At 40.7% G+C, this 17,017-nt stretch overlaps 1 protein-coding gene across 3 annotated transcripts in view; it reads right to left on the bottom strand.

Moving 5' to 3' along the window:
* FAR2 (fatty acyl-CoA reductase 2) overlaps positions 1 to 17,017 on the bottom strand; it is a 115,600-nt gene that overhangs the window by 26,502 nt on the left and 72,081 nt on the right. For all 3 annotated transcript variants that reach the window (XM_036889259.2, XM_036889258.2, XM_057492224.1), the window contains one exon: positions 10,372 to 10,599. In XM_036889259.2, the coding sequence (XP_036745154.2) occupies positions 10,372 to 10,560 (189 nt within the window). In that variant the 5' untranslated portion in view covers positions 10,561 to 10,599. The remainder of the gene's footprint in view (positions 1 to 10,371; positions 10,600 to 17,017) is intronic.

Genomic DNA, 17,017 nt, shown 5'->3' with positions numbered 1-17,017 from the left:
GGAGTGTTCCATTGAATTGACATTCCACGGGCAAGTATTACTCTCTGTTTTAAACGTGATAAGACTACAGCATTTATGACAATCGTTACTTAGAGCGCAGAGGCAAAAGACAAACTTTTCAAACTCAACAGAATGAGAGATTCAGCATGAGAAAACCAGAAAGAAATTTTCTGGATTCAATAAACTCCGTGGGTACGACTTCTACAGCCAGACACCAAGACTGCATTTTTATTGGAAGCAAGGATTGGGCAAGGGGTGGGGTCATGGACATTTGTACTGTGTTTCTGAAACAATGTGGAGGTCCTGAACTTGGACTTCTACAATCAACCTGTTAGCCACATGACTTCACTTTGGAGGTATCCATAGGAGATTCGGTCACTGCTTACAGGGGCCCATTGAAGGTAATTGTATCTTTAATAATTATAAGAGTCTGATCTGTATTCAGTTTACTGAATCCCTCTCTTCAAATAGCACTATAGTATTTAGCCCCAGTAATCCGCCAAAATTTGCTTACTATTTTTATTTTGGGAAAAAATGGTAAGGTTCCTTAAACTCAAGGGCAATCTCTGTGGAATATCCCACATGCTAAAGAGAGAGAGAGCTTGTAAAATTTATCACAGAAGTTTCATAGTGCCGAACAAAAGCAAGTCAGTGGATTCTGCACAGTAGCTCTCAAACAATGCTTATTAAGAAAGGATATAATCTGAGACCAATTAAACACAAATAAGTGCATATAACTGAAGACAAAAATCTAACAAACTCAGAGGAATGATTCACAAAAATCATTTTTGCTAGTTCACTAAGAACTCCCATAGATAGAAAGGATTAATCTCGAAGTTCTTATCGCTTTAACGAGGACCATCTCTATAGGAGCACAGGGCACTATGGTGTAGTAGTGTGGTCTTCAGACTTTGGCATACAGCAGGGTTGCCTGGGAAATCGTTTAAAAAAACAAAAACAAACAAAAAGATGTCCTGACCTTGAGAGTCTGACTCCACAATTTCGAGTGGAAGCATGAGCATCTGTACTTCGTACAAGCTCTCTGGTGAGTCTGACACACACTGAAGGTGCAAAGCGGCTGGTGTGGGAACGATCTCAGGCTCTTTGGAGTCAGGAAGGCCTGGGTTGGAGTCCTGGTCCCGCCATTTATTAGGGGCACGACTGGGACAAGTCACTTACCTTCTGGGGCTCTGTATTTTCATCTGCATGTTTATCTAAACTGCTGATCACTGAACTACCTCATTCTTCGACTTCAGAGAACTCATAGTTCTGCATATATTCTGCTATTTTTAAAACAATTTTGCATTAAAAAATCTTTAATTCACTCTACATGGGAATCTATAATAAATGCTAAAGGCAACCTAATGTCCAGTTCCTCATCTTGCTATGCTTTGTTCCCCCGAGATCATTTTCACAGAGTTCTTTGAATGAGTACCTGGGCGAAAAAGGAGCTAAGGTGGTGAGGAAGGTGGAGAATAGTCCTAAGCTGATTTCTCCTTTCTAGCAGGACTGGGAGCATCTCTGCATTCCCCATGGTAAAGGATGGGGAACGGGATGATGCGAATGGAGAAGTGGCTACAGCTTCACCTTCCTAACGAAGGTTTCATCATTGGGAAATACGCTGTCTGGAGAGCTGGGAAAGGTAACCAGGGCTTCGAGGAAGCAATTTCTTAGGAGAGACAATGCATGCAGTGGGAAAAGCATGGGCTTTAGTGATGAGAGAACGGAATTTAAATTTTTTCCTTGGCATTTCCTCAGACAATTGACCACTTCCTTGGATTCATTTCCCAACTGTGAGGGAGCAATAAAGCCTACCACAGGGTTTTATGAGGGTTAAGTAGGGTAATGAAATTCAGACACTTAGTATAATAAATGCCACTGAGGGGGTTTCAATAATAGGAAAATTCCTTTATGGAACCCATGTTAGTCTTTGGTTTTCTAAAGCTGCTCATCAGAGAGCTCTGCATGCCTGTGTGTTGGACCATCCCATGACTATACCATGTGACCCAGGTACCTCTGAAAACTGCATGTATTCCAGAGTCATGTAGAATCCTGCAGTTTGGTGACTTTTTGAGTGAAATGAGTATGAGCAATTCAAAGCTTTTAAGCAAAAAGACTTGATGTGATTGGAAGAAACTTAAAAAGAAAGAAAAGAAGTTGGACATGTGAAATTATACCAGTGATTGAATTTATTAGTAAGTGGTACTGTAAAAGAAAAGACATTGAGAAAATAAATGGCTGCTGTTTCTGGCACTGCTAGTATATCCCCAGGACTAAATCAATTTCTTTAATTTTTTTTTTCTTAAAAGGAAATGGCCCATAGGAGAGAAGGTTCACATGAGTCAACTAATCTGAGCTGAGTGACGATCAAACTGAAGACCAATCATACTCTTCTAAAAATGTGTGTTTGTTAATTATGGGAAATCTAAATTCCTGGCAAGATTACATTCCCTATAGTTGCCTCAAGTTTATAGAAGCCTCTTGCTTTTTAGGAAAAAGAGTTATTTAGAGTAGACCATGGCCAATTAATACCCTAAATGGATATGAATGGGACATGATTGTTGTAAACAGAAACACACCTTTAAGCACTAAAGAACCTCAAAACACTCTCAACTTTGCTTTGAACTTCACAACTGAATGAGATATTTGCAACTTATTATCTGTTATGGTGAGGATGGCCACGTCTTGTAAGACATAGCCATGTTTAACATAGCAAAATAGATAAAATATCAATTTCTCTATCTAAAACTATTTTTGCTCCAATGGAAAGCTGGTTGGCTTATTAAGTAATTGAACACATTTTTCATGAGTAAGAGATGAAGCAGTCAGCTTGAGACCCTGGGGACCCACAAACAGAATCGCAAGGGTCTGTGGTGAGCACATTAACATTTTAACAAGTGCAATCTGGCTTATTCTAGAAGACTCAGATTTTATGGGAAAAACCCTAAGTTTTTTATGTTTTATTTTTTTACTATGAAAAGAGGGTGCTTTTTTCCTCCCCTTAAAAGTAAACATGCTTAACTTGCTGCACTGATGGACAGTGACTGCATTGGGGTATGGGTGGGGGACTTGATAATATGGGTAAATGTAGTAACCACATTGTTTTTTCATGTGAAACCTTCATAAGAGTGTATATCAATCATACCATAATAAAAATTTTTTTAAAAAGTAAACATGCTTATTATAATTATAACTTGAAGGTTTGGAAGCCAAAAAATAAAATCATTCCCCAAATCCAGCATTTATGGATGATTAGTTGAGATAATATTGAATACGGTTTTGTATCTTTTCTTTGCACTGAAGTTTTTTGTTTTTTCTTTTAGATTAGAAGTTTTTTTTTTAAAAAAAAACAATGTTGAAGACTTGGAATCATATTTCTAATAAAAAAGTCAAACTATTTAATTTTGATAAAAGTAAAAATCAACTGAATCAAAAAAAATCTGATAACATAATTCTGGAAATTCATGATTGGTTTGCTGTGTTATTTATTTACTATTTAAAAAGTGGGTGTGTGTTTCTTCTCCAACATGTAAGTAATACATGTTCATTTGTAGTTGTACTTATAAAACTTTGGAAAAAGATCAATCCTCCTATTTTTTCACTTTTTCACTATGAAAAGAGGTTCTCTTTTCCTCTCCATAAAAGTAAACATGATCATTGTAATTGTAACTTGAAAATTTGGAAGTGCTGAAAAATAAAATTATTCTAAGATCCCATCAGCATTTAGGGTGTAGTTGAGATTATACTGAATATGGCTTTGTATCTTTTTTTTTTGCAGTGAATATATTATAAGCATTTTCTTATGTCATTTTTTATAAAATATGAGTTGTAATGCCTACATATTAGTCCAACACATGTATATATTGTTTATTTAATCAATACTCCACTGGGGAATATTCAGGTTGGTTCTGGCTTTTGCTACTATAAATAACACTACAATAAATATATTTATACATGATTTATGTATATGTGGCTGGTTGTTTTCTTAGCGTACCACCTTATTATCTTTGTGAGAAAGTCCTCAAGACTCTGCCATTAATTCAGATAACATTCCCTCTATTGATATGTTCCTTTAAGTGCTCTGAAAATACTTAAGGAACTTAGTCATATGTGAGGAAATTGATGTCTCCTGATTCTTGAGCCCCAGTCCTTTGTGGCAAATGTATTAAAAATAACCTTCTTCCCAAAACATATTCCACTTAACTGCCTCCCTCTGAAAGCCCAGAAGCAGGAAGTCAGAGGTGGTAACTGTCTGTTCCGTGAAAGGAAGGAGATGAAGCAGATGCGTGGATTGTGACTGACAGAACAGATGTTCTCCTGACCACACTGCCTGGGCACTTACTGAGAATCAAAGGCAAACTGGGATCATTTTTGTTTATTATGTTTCAAAGGAAAATTTCTAACTCTCACATACCTGATATTAATCCACTTGATGATTAATCCACCTTTAAGAACACAGCATCACTTCAGGTGGGCTAGAATCCAATCACTATGTGTGACTGGAGAGAAACATGGCTAAAAGGGATACCGGGCCTGACTTAGGACTACCGTGTGGCTGCATTTACATCACTCAATGTCAAAATAAAATTAAATGGCACAATCCGAACTGGGTCGTGAGTCATAAGACACATTTAATAAATACTTGCAGAATCAAAGGCCTCCCAGAAGAAAGTCTAACCCAGAGAGGCAAGTTCCTCTGAGTTAAAAAGCCAAGAGTGAGTGTGCAAAGCAACAAAAGTGAAGTGAAGCTGGACCCAGACAACACCAGTGGAAAAATGGCGTATGCATTACACTTGTTCGTCCAACAAATTTGGTTGATTCCTCACTGAGGGTCGAGCCAGATGCAGAGGACAGGGGTAACACATGAGAGCAGTGATGACAGAAAGGGCTGAGGTTGAAAAGTTAAAGGGGAAAGCTTGGGGTGATATGTGTGTTATTGGTTTTGGCAAAGCCAATATATTTGAGAAAATGGTGTATTATATGTCAGCCTGGGACTCTTCTTCTCTTACTGAATATGAAATTAGGAAAGCATAAAAGCAAACAATTACTAGGAAATCAAAGTTTTATGAGTATTTTCCCTGAAGTATAATCCTATATTGGAACATCAACTGGAATATTTAGAATAACCAACTTGAACCTTTCCCCCAAATTCTAACCAAACAGAGGAATATTAGAATTCGTATGGCATATTATCACTTTTAAAATAAAATGCTGCAAAAATATTAAACTACATCATCCCCTAAGAGGTCTAAGCCTAGGGTCTGTTCGTTGTGCATGCTTTTATTCGACCACATACCAAAAATTAATGCTTTTGCTACAATACTAGAAATAGAGACTTAAGAAATTTCCATATTTCAATTTCTCAAGTATTTTGATGCTGTAGCAATTGTTTCCTCTTTGAACACTCATTTATACATATCTTCAAGTTTTAATGTAACACCAAAGCTCTTTGAGTGGACAGACTTTAAATGTCATAAGAAAAATACTGTTTGTTCTGAGGTTGAATTTAGGAGTGTGTGTGAAAGAAGGCTTAGCAAAGGTGGGCAGAGAGACTGCTTACAGAACGCTAAGTTTGTATGCTGGACTTGATACTATTGGTGCTATTTCGAAAGATTTAAAAGAAAGGTTTAAAATTGCATGGAAGATGGTTGCTGGACTAGACACGGAGAGTTCTAAGCATTCAGGAACTACTACCCGGCTCCAGTTTAGTTAGTTATTTCTGCAGTGGAGATGACCAATTGCCAGGTATGTATTGGATTAGTCAAAATAAAAAGCTGATTATATTGTGTTTTACATTAACAAAAGCCATAGAAAAATTCTACTATGCTTTTTAATCCATATGCCAACTTAATTGAGCTATGATTAATTATTACCCCTCCAATTCAAGGTCCTCTCCAAGACTCCTGACAACTCCCAGGTGGCTAAATTTTCATGGCTGCCACTACTCTTGCTTTTTAATTAGCTCAGCTGTGCATTAATATTATTTTATGAAAACATATTTTGTCTAACGTGTTTAGGTATACTGAAACAGAAGGCATTTTTCTGATCCTCTATCCCAGGAGTTTGCAAGGGCCAGAGGGTATGGTTTCTGTTGCAATTACTCCATTAATATCAGCTCCTTGCAGATCCCATAATTAATTTCCCATATTCATCATCATTATTTAAATGGTAGGAAATCATCTAGCTGTCAGAAGACAAAGACCTTCAATTGGACTGTCATCCCCTAAAAGATAAAGCTCAAACTCCTATATTTGAATAGTAATATATAAAAAACGAGTATTTACCGAGACCTTACCATGGTCCAGGCAGTATTCTAAGTACCTTTCCTGTATTAACATCTCACAATGGTGCAAAAGATAATGACTGTAGTGTCCTATTTGAAAACTGAGGCTCAGCTATGTCAGGGCTGTCTGACTCCTGAGATCCTGCTCCTCTCAGGAGGCTTACTTCCTAGCATCCATCCCTCTGTCCCTTGACAGGCATCTAAATTAACCATTCAGATGTTCTCCGTTCTCCACATAGCAGCAGCTCCTCAGGAGGTGACCTCACCCCAGCTCTAGGGAAAGGCTTACTGATGGAAATGCACATTTACCGCATGCCCAGTGTGGATAAAGTGAAGGTTCCTGTGGCCAGGATTCTCACCTGGCCCTGGCTGGCTAGCTCACTACACACCTGTGGGCAATACATGGCTGTTGGCTCTATATAAAGAGCTCCGCCCAGTGCTCTGGGCATGACACGGTGGCAGCTGCAAGGCTGCAGGAGAGCAGAGCAGAGGCTGGAGTGGTGGCAGCTCATGTATTGCCCACGGGTGGCAGCCCCGAGGCCAGAGGCCCAGAGGCAGAGACCAGCTTGCTGCATGCAGACTTGCTCTGAGTGAACGGGATTCTAGTGATTGACCTGCTACCATGGGAATAAAGTTGGGTATAACCCTTTCACCCCAAGAATGTTCTAGTGTCATTTCTTTGGTCTCGCTGAATCCACAGTGAACTTCCCCAGGGCTGAAACCCACTGACAAGACATTATCTTTGATTTTTTAAGCCAGTTTCAGTTGGGTTTTCTTGCAAATGCAAGTCGCCTATTGTATTCTTTGTAGTTTTTCAGTATCTGGCCTCAGTATAACTTTCTAGTCCTTAATCTCACTTGTTTGGAGCCAAATAGGTCACTCAGGGTTTCCCAAATACAACATATCATTCATCCATTTGCAAGCATGACACTTCTGCCAAGACTGCCTCGTCCTCTCTTCTCCCTGGAGAACCCACACTGCACTGCGGGCGTGTTCTCCACGACTCCCGCCACCACCTGACTTGGGTATGTTGTTTCGTCTTCATACCTGTGGTGCCTAGCATACACTTGACCAGTAAGCACTTCAGTAAGTGTTTGTAGAACTAACAAAAATCATGGGCAGCACAGAAATCTGAATGAGAATATGGTCTTTTTAACCAAGATAATCATCTAGATCAATGCTGTCAGATAAAACCAAAAATGTTCTACACCTGCCCTTTCCAATATAGTAACCATTCTCCACAGGTGGCTATGGAACACTTGAACTGTGGCGAGTGTGCCTGAGGGACTGAATTTTAAATTTCACTATTGCAATTAATTTGAACTTAAAAAGCCACATGCTATGAGTAAAAAATTTAGTAGAACCTAGAGGTTTCTTTTATGATTCAAAGTAGTCCAGTCACCTAATTAAAAAATACATAATCTTAGTTTGTCTGTATTTTGAGTTTTTAGCTTCAGAATGAAAAGGAACAGTACACTTTGTATCTCTCAGATGCTCAGTAACTAATTACTGTGTAATCCCTTACCTGCACAGAACTTCATCTACGGTCTACCACCCAAGCATCCTTACACTCTGAGGCCAGTGTACATAATTTGTGTAGTGGAAGTTTTCCAGTTTTGGGATACCCAGAAATGAAATAAAATAGATCGATTTTTTTTTCCCACAGAAAATCTTTTTACAGGAATCAAATTCCATATAGTGTCAAGAAAGCAGGTTATTTGCATAACTAAAGGCTTGCTTTTAATAGGCAATAGAATCTGTTCTTCTCAGATTGCAAGACAAAAATAATGGAAGCAAATGTTCCCTTAAAAAACAATCAGACACGGTGTGTAACTTTCTCTAGGTGTTCCAAGCACTCGATAAATGAAAGGACTTTCATTTATTACTCAAAAAAAGCACCCACAAAATGGCCTTATAGAAATGGCATTTTACCACAGGTAATAAATTTTTCAGTTATAAAATGCACAATGGATTCCTTCCCTCCCACAATTCTTTTAGGGAAAATTAATGGAGAAAATAAATCTATACAAATAAACCCTACTTAGCATGACAGTAAAAAGTGAGGCCATACGGGTTAGTGGTCAAAACCGCATTTTATGATGGCAGACCTGGATCTGAATCCAGAAAGACCTGAAGGGGAGAGAGACAGACAGACAGACACTACTGGGGGAGCAAGGTATTATTATCTCACTTTACAAATAAGGAAACTCAGGCTCAGTTATGTATGCATCTTGCTCACCGCCACAAAGCTAACAATTGGCAGGGCTGAGATTCAGACCCAGGCCTGCCTGCCACGGAAGTCCATGCTAAGCGCCGTCTGTTAACAACCGACGGTTCCCGGGTGATACTGTTGCTGCTGGTCTGGAGACCACACTTCAAGACCACTGTTTAATTTATAAAAGTCAACAGCTGGCAATAAATAGCCCCATAGTGGATCAGGTGTAAAGATCTGCAGGCCAGTCTCACAGATCAGTTACACATACTACAGTCAAGATTTCTGGAACCTCAGTAACGTTGCTGAGTCGTCACATGTAGTGCATTGAAAAGACCAGTAGGTGAAGACTGTGCTGACTACAGGACTCTCTGCCTTAATATTTTTCTAGAAATCCATAAGCTGGCTATGTAGTGACAGATGTATGTCTGCTGTCTGATGAAAACAAAGTTTCTTAGGGACATATAACTGAGCAAAGCTGTCTGAAAAGGGATCTGAGGGTTTCTTCTAGATTTCGGTTTTATGCCACATCAGCCTCTTGGTCTTACTTTTCAGAACCATTAGTCATGATGCAGACAGTATGGGGGGTGTCGGGGGGCAAGTGTGCCTGCCCTGGAGTCAGAGAGTAGAGATTTGACACTCCCATTTACTAGCTGTGTGACCTCTGGTAAGTTAACTCTTAGGTCTCTGTCTTCCCATCTATAAAAGGAGGAGGTTAGTCATCCTTACTTCACAGAGTTGTTGCAAAAGTCAATGAGATAAGGCATGAAAGAAACTTTTGAATTGCACCTGCCGTGTACTAAGTACTCAGCAACTGTCAGCTATTATTTGTCCCACTGCTGAGCCAGGCCATACACACAGGAGAGGTTTTTCTGATTCTTTTGCTGACAGTTTGTGACAAAATCTCACCCTGGTGCCGGCAGATAAATGTGATCATGAAAGTTACTGGGCGTCTACAGTGTGCTGTGTATCAGAAACACATCTCCCTTAGATGTGGGCGTCCCTACACTTTGTTAAAAATAAATCTTATTTAAAATTTCCTTTTGCCAACCCTAAATAACCCTGTACATTCCAAAGGTAACTATACTTCATACACATGCATTTTTTCATTTAATTCCTATGAATATCCTGGGAGGTCGTTGTCATTGTTTCTATTTTAAACATTGCAAACTGGAGCTTAAGAGGTAAAGTGACGACAAACTGATAAGCCAGAAGGTGAGCCCAGACATATTTGAGACCAAAGCCTATAGTGCCTTCAAATTTATAAACTGAAACATGAGAGCCTGTGCACAATACATTTTTGGAGCAGTGAGAGGGCCTGAATACCCAAATGTCCACTCACACATATAATATTTCATTTTCAATATTATGAGTGTTTCCCTTAGAAGAATTAGTGGGATAACAGAAATACCAAATTAGGACAAAGTATCTAACAGTCAAGGTTGTGGAATTTAGACACTGCATGGCTACTTAGTAATCATATCTGTTCCGTATGAAATAGAACAGAACAGAGACTAGAATATCCAAAACTTTTGGGGGAAACCCCCTTAAATTTAGAAGAAAATTAGGGAAGAGTTCAGATGAACGTGTGATAGATATCAAGCCTGGGGAGCCTCCTCTGCAAGTCTCAGCATTTTGATTCTCACTGAGTGACTTTCAGAACTTAGATGACCTGCTTGCCTGCCCTGGACAGAGCCCAAGCGCTCTTTCTCCTCTTATGGGAAAACACCACAAATTTCCCTGAGCAGTGGGTGGCTACCTAGTTTTGTCCCCTGACCTCTAACTGCCCCGATATTCCGGCCTCTTGCAGTTGAGGCACAATAAGGTAACATGGTAGGGAGTCATCTTGGCCTGAGGCTCTTCTCATGAGGCATACCTTGCTATTTAGGATCTGGAAAACCCTCTGCTGCAGCGTCTGGCCAGCCTTGGGCCTCACAAGGATGTAAATGACTTTCAGGTCGGGGCTGGTGCGAAACAGCTTCTCCATCAGCACTTTGCCCAGGAAGCCTGTGGCCCCGGTGATGAGAATAGACTTGCCGCCATAGAAAGCTGCAATCACGGACATGATTCTTCCCTTTGTCTTTATAGCTCCAGAAAGAGGTTCCTGAAAAGGAAAATAATGAAAGGTTACACTCTCAGAATATCTAAAACGCAGCCATTTACAATGTTTTTGGTGCTTCCAGGAGTTTCGAGTGCAGAAAAGTTCAGACAGAGCAAGAGCATCTTGGTTTACTGGCAACACGATCCGTTTCAGCCAATATTTATTGAGCTTATTATACATGCCAAGACTTCAAAAAATGAGTAAGACATGGTTCCTTCTCTCCAGGAATGGCTTGTAGTCTGACGGAGGAGACAGCCCTGTACAGAGATCGGTACATGTAACCGGCTAAGTGCGAGAGCAGGAGGGCATGGCAGCATCTGGAACCCTCAGGAGGGCCCCTAGGTGGTGGCACTTGACGTAAACCTTGGAAACCGGGAAGGGCTGGGCAAGAGTGTTCCAGCCCAAAGCAGAGGTCCAAGGAATGGGGGAAATCAAAGGAATTCAGTGTTACAGGAATGTAAAGCGGAAGGGCCCCATCACTGCGCAACCAAAGCTTAGAACAGTAACCAAAATTTCTAAAATTAAAATTATGATGTAATTAATATTTCAGTTGCAGTTCTATTTAGAGAAAATAGGAGCAATTAGCTTTCGGTTTCACTTGAACTAACAGGTCCTGGCCTACCCAGTCATTCCTGAATAAATATGTTTTCCTCTTCCTGGAGCTGAAAATGGGTCAAGCGCCATTCCTTTCCTTCATATGAAATTCAGGGGGTTGAAATGTTGCAAAAGACAAAGGGGAGAGAAGCTGAGCAAGTGAGGCCACCGACCGGAGGCTCTGTTAAGCCCTGAAACAGCACCAGCCAGAGCTCAGTGCCTTCCAGGTGCTGTTGTCAGGAGCACCGAGAAAGTAGTTAGCAAATCTGGGTGGGAAGCCAGGCGCAGCACTTAGATGCAGGGACTCCCGGCTAAAGGCACCACATGCCATACAAAGCCACATGAAATGTTCTGGCCTTCAGCCTGGTTAGTGACTGTTGACCGGAAACCGTGGCAGAGAGCTTTGAACGCAATGGTGCTGGCAGTGTGGGGTGGACTTTCCTGTCTGCCTGACTTCGCTGACCGCCCCAAGTCCTTGGCTTCCGCTTGGATGGGATTCGGGTGGACCTTGCAGAACACAACCCCAGAGACAGGCCCTGACATCAGGGCCTACAAGGAAGAAGGAAAACAAGTGAAAGGCTCAACACCCTGCCTCCTGAGCTCCAGGCAAGACCTCTTTGCCAGCGGCTCTGTAAGGAACAGTGACTTCACAGTTGTTATTCATACTTTTAAATGATTGTCATAATTAATACTTTGGGGATCTTGAAGCTGTGTTTTGGGCAGGACTCTATGTCTTTGGAGGATTCGTTTATTCATGAATTAAATCAACTTGTAATTTTGAGCACCAGTCATGCAGACTCTCTGCTACTTTCTGAAGCTAAAGGGATGAATAAGGCAAACAGATCCGTGCTGTCACTCTAGCAAGACAAAGGTAAGTAAATACATAAACAAGATAACCGCAGACTGTGGTAAATATAAATAAAACAGGGATCAATGACAAAAATTGCACCCAATCATCAAATCTATTCACTTTAGGAAATCTAGATTTTATATCACATTAGCTATATTCATTGAGTTACTATTTAAACCGCTTTTATTAAGGGCTGATGTGAGAAATGTTATTTCAGGAACACATTGGGACTTTGTGCAAACAGCAATTAAGGATAACGTTTGTCATGTTACTTAATGTTACTCCTATTACAATCCAGTGATTTTCTCAAGAATGTAGCCCTTGGGAAAAGTATTGAACAATCTTGCCTTGCCCGCCTTGAAGCTCAGAAAAGTGATGTCACCACGTTTGGAAGGCAGTATAACATCCTGGGTAACATGCAGGTTCTACACAAGACTGTCTGAAATCAAATCCCAGTCCTACCACTTGTTAGATGTGTAGGCAAACTGTTAATCTCTCTATGTGACAATTTGCTTATCACTAAATGGGGATTAAAAAAAGTATCCACTTAATAGTTCTGTGGTGTGAATTATGTGAGTGAATGCATTAAACTCTCAGTAATATGGTATATATATATATATATCCAATACAATGTATATACTTATATACATACTCAATAAGTATTAGATATTAATATAGCCACTGGTTCCTCATTTTGCCTCTTAGGAGTTTTTGGCCTTACCATTTGCCATCTATTTTAAATGTTCTGTCTTATGCATTTTAGATACCCTTTTTTGGAAATAGGAAGAGACAACTGATAACTTAATCAATCATCAAGCCAAGTAAACTGTTTTCCCCACATGCAGCTCTCCTTGATGATAAATCTTGCCAATTCTTTCATATGTGAAAATGCCTAAGCACCATATGCCTTTAGTAAATAAGTAAATGAGCATGGTTGTTGGGAAAAATACAGAATGGAAATTGTTTGGACAGGGTGACTTCCCCGCCTCATTTTCTCTGAAGATGTCAGATGCTTGTTTTATAATATCATGTGTCTTAGTGGAAAATATACTTTGTAGAAATGCAAACATATTGTTAAGATCTTATGGTCCTAGACACAGTTTTGCAATGTGATAAACATTTTCGAGAGCAGGTAACGTATCCCTAACGAGCCTAGTTCTTGTGGGACAAAGGAAGCTTGAGGTGTCCTCAAAGAATGCACTGTGCCCGCTCTGCCTGGAGTCCAGATGCTTCTCAAACACAAGAACCATGGCAGAGCACACAGAGTCCTCTGACAGGAACACAAAGCATAAGCCAGTATCTCCTGGTGCTCATTGCCGATTGTCAAGAGCAGGTGGCTGAGGAGTTTTGTGATTCTGAAAAATGTCAGTGCGAAGTCCTCATCCTCAGACAGAAGGTGCACTGGAGAGGTTTCTTCAACGTCTTGCAACTACTCTCAAGATACGGCTTTGTCCTTGGCCCAGACACTTCTCTACAAAATCTGGCTCCCTGAAATCCATGCCATATGTAATAGCTTTGCAGGGTCCAGGAATTGTTAACCCTTGATATAACTCATTAAAATAATTAAGCTAGTTATTTTAAAAATTAAAATTATTTTATGCTCAGTAATGGATGATATGCAACTCTAGGAGGAGGAATATGTTTAGAATAGCTGATGGGGCCATGGCTGGCCTTCCCCATTTTCTCAGATGGGCAGTGCAGAGCGCGAAGGACAATTTCCTATTCCCCATGCACATGATGTTTGTGAGAAGCCTGAGTCACTCTGACCAGCTCCAGAACAGAAAGGCCATAGGAGTGCGCAATGCGAAGGTGGCTGGCTGTAAGCCAAGAAGGTTCTTGCTCTAAACCCAATTTTCTGGCACCTAGGTCACGGACTTCTGGTCCCCAGAACCATAGGAATGAATGTCTGTTGTTTAATCCACCCCGTCTGTGGTGTTTTGTTACAGCGGCTTGAGCAGACTAATACACCCACAAATGCACACCAACAGAGACACACTCATTTTTAGATAAGTGAGTGAAATAACTCAACAATAATTCCTACCAACCTTTTCCATTTTGGAGTGAACCTTAAAGATGGAACAAATGCATCTGCCTCATTTTCCATCTTTACAGCACACAGGTAGGATATTGATTCTTAGTTTTCACACGTTTGTAAAAAATACAGACAGGTCTTTCATGATAAACCACAGAAACTTCATTAATCTAAGCCTTACAAATCTGTATATAAGTCACATACCTGTTTGTCAAGTATTTAGCAAAAAAAATTTTTTTTATCAGAGAGTTCCTTCTTTTATTCCTTCAGTTTCCTGAATGTTTCGTACATTATAAAGTTCAGCAATGAACTTGGATACCTTTCACTGTGGGCTTGTTATATAAAATTTTTTTCTGGGAGAACTTTTAAGTTCTTGATGGAGGCCCAGTAACCCCCCAGGGTGCTGTGGGCAGCTGATGGGGGCACAGGCCTCACTAATTGGATTTGCAATGCTCCATAGTCAAGAAAAACCAATTTGGAAACAGTCCCGTCTGGGGAAGGATACTGCAGACTGGGTTTAAGAACAAAATTTAGCAAATTACCTCAACACATTCTGCTTAATTTGCTTCGCTTGGCACATTAGCAAATCTTCAAAAACTACAAATTTAACAGAAATGAAAAAGAAGGAAGATATGACCTAAATCCATCATTTCATCATAATTGATTAAACAGGTGTATTGAGTTCTCGCCACGTGCAACACAAGGTTAGGTGCAGATGATTAATATGTAAGCATTCTTGCTAAATGGTAAAACATTATGAAAACGCATGGTATTGTCATTCTTTGTAGGTAAGTCAAACAGCAGTCAGTAGGTGAAGATTCTTAAATGCTTTCAGGTGAGTCAAATTCAAATATGAATCTTGATGTTTCCTATTTCCTGTTGGTGAATTTTAAAAATTGGGTCAGGTTATAAGTATAGACTGATGAATTAAAACAATAGCCAAAGGGACCCAACTGAATGGACAGTAAGCCAACCTACTTTTTTGTGCTTAGAATTAAAGTCTAGTTTTTTAGGAGATGACATGGCACAGATTATCACTGTATTTGAGTGCAGTCCTCTAGAGAAACAGAACCAAAGGGATGGGTATATATAATTTATATACAAATATATAAATGAGAGAGAGAGAAAGCGCCAGAGATGGGGGGTGGTATTTTAAGTAATTAAGAGATTGTGGAGACTTGCTAAGTACAAAAAATGTAGACTGGAGACTGGAGGAGGAGGTGCAGTTTGAGCCCAAAGTCGGTCTGCTGGGGGAACCCTTTCTTGGGGAGCATCAGGCTTTGATCCATGAAGGCCTTCAACTAACGGCTGAGGTCCACTCACATTATGGAGGATAATCTGCTTTGCCCTAAATCCACTGATTTAAATGTCAATCTCAACAAAATAACACCTTCACAGAAACATGCAGAAGAGTGTTTGACTAATACTTGGTCACTGTGGCCCAGCCAAATTGGAATATGGAATTCCTCATCCTAAATCCAATCCTTGTCAACTTGTCAGCCACACGTCTCCTTAAAACATACTTCATCTCCAAATAAAGACAATAACAAGGTCATACATCTGCCCAACATGATACGGCTATCCTGCATCTGCCTGAAACTGTGCTATAATATGGTACGTATACCATGTCTATACAGCCGCGCTTCTTGGCCCTGCAGTGCTGCGGCTGCTCTCTTTGGGTGTATCTTCATATCAGCCCTTCTTCTGTCAACTGACTGTAGAGAATTCCCCCTGAGGCCACAATGCAGGCTGAGAACGAAGGTAATACAGGAAGGTGTTTGGGCCACTTCCTCATGCAACTTACTGGTGCCTTTGGGGCCTGCTTGGGCCTGATCAGATATATACAACTTCCACTCGGTGATGCAGTTGCTGCTGCGCCCTCCCAGCTTTATGGCACGGTGAGTCAGATAACAGCCAGTCCAAGGACATTCAGGCTGCACGGGAACTTGGTGGCCCACAGCTAAGTGTTCAGGGTCTACTAAAGCCCAGCAGCAGGCCTAAAGCTGTTTCTTATAAGCACAGTAGTGATCCACGGGGGATGGCAGGGATTTGCTCCCAAATTCCGAAAGCCTTTGCTGGGATTCACCAACAAGAGCTGCTAAGGGCCCCTGAACAGAATCCCTGTCTGCCGCTGTTGCTTCGTGCACCACTGGGTCTGCTGGGTCAGATGGCTCATGTGGCAGGGCAGCCTGAACCCATACAGACCTTTCTCTTATTCTGGGCCCCAGTCAAAACTAGCAGCTTTGTGGGTTATTCGCCAAATGGACTGAAGCATCACGCTCAGATGAAGAATATCTATGCCTCCCAAATCCAAAGAGGCCCAGAGGGGTTATGTTTCTTTTTTGGTTGTAGGAGGGGCCCAATGCAGCAACTCTCCCTTCATTTTAGAAGGGGTATCTCAATGTGTCCCACACCACTGGACCCCTAAAATTTCGCTGAGATGAAGGTTGGTGAATTTTTGTTGGATTTATTTGCCACCTTCTGGTAACAAATGCTTACCAGTAAGTCTAGAGTAGTTGCTATTTCTTGCTCACTAGGTCCAATCCCCATAACATCATCAATATAATGCCCAGTGTGATATCTTGTAGGGAAAGGTGATCAAAACTCCTGCAAACTAAATTATGACACAGAGCTGGAGAGTTGTTCTAAGTTACGACAATGAAAGTAAGTGTATTGCTGACCTTGCCAGGTAAAACTGCTTCTATTGGACCTTATTGACAGGGCTGGATAAAAAGGCATTTGGCAGGTCAATAGCCACATACCAGGCACCAGGGGATGTGTTAATTTTCTCAAGAAATGAAACCACATCTGGTGCTACAATTGGAGTCACCACTGGGTTAAGCTTGCAATAATCCACTGTCATTCTATAAAACTGTCTTCTGTATGGGCCAAATAGGCAAACTGAATGGGGAGGTGGTCAGAGTCACCACCAACGAACTTTTCAA

Source organism: Manis pentadactyla, chromosome 14, assembly GCF_030020395.1.
Source record: "Manis pentadactyla isolate mManPen7 chromosome 14, mManPen7.hap1, whole genome shotgun sequence".
NCBI classification, from domain to species: Eukaryota; Metazoa; Chordata; class Mammalia; order Pholidota; family Manidae; genus Manis; species Manis pentadactyla.
This window is presented reverse-complemented; position numbering and strand designations above follow the sequence as displayed.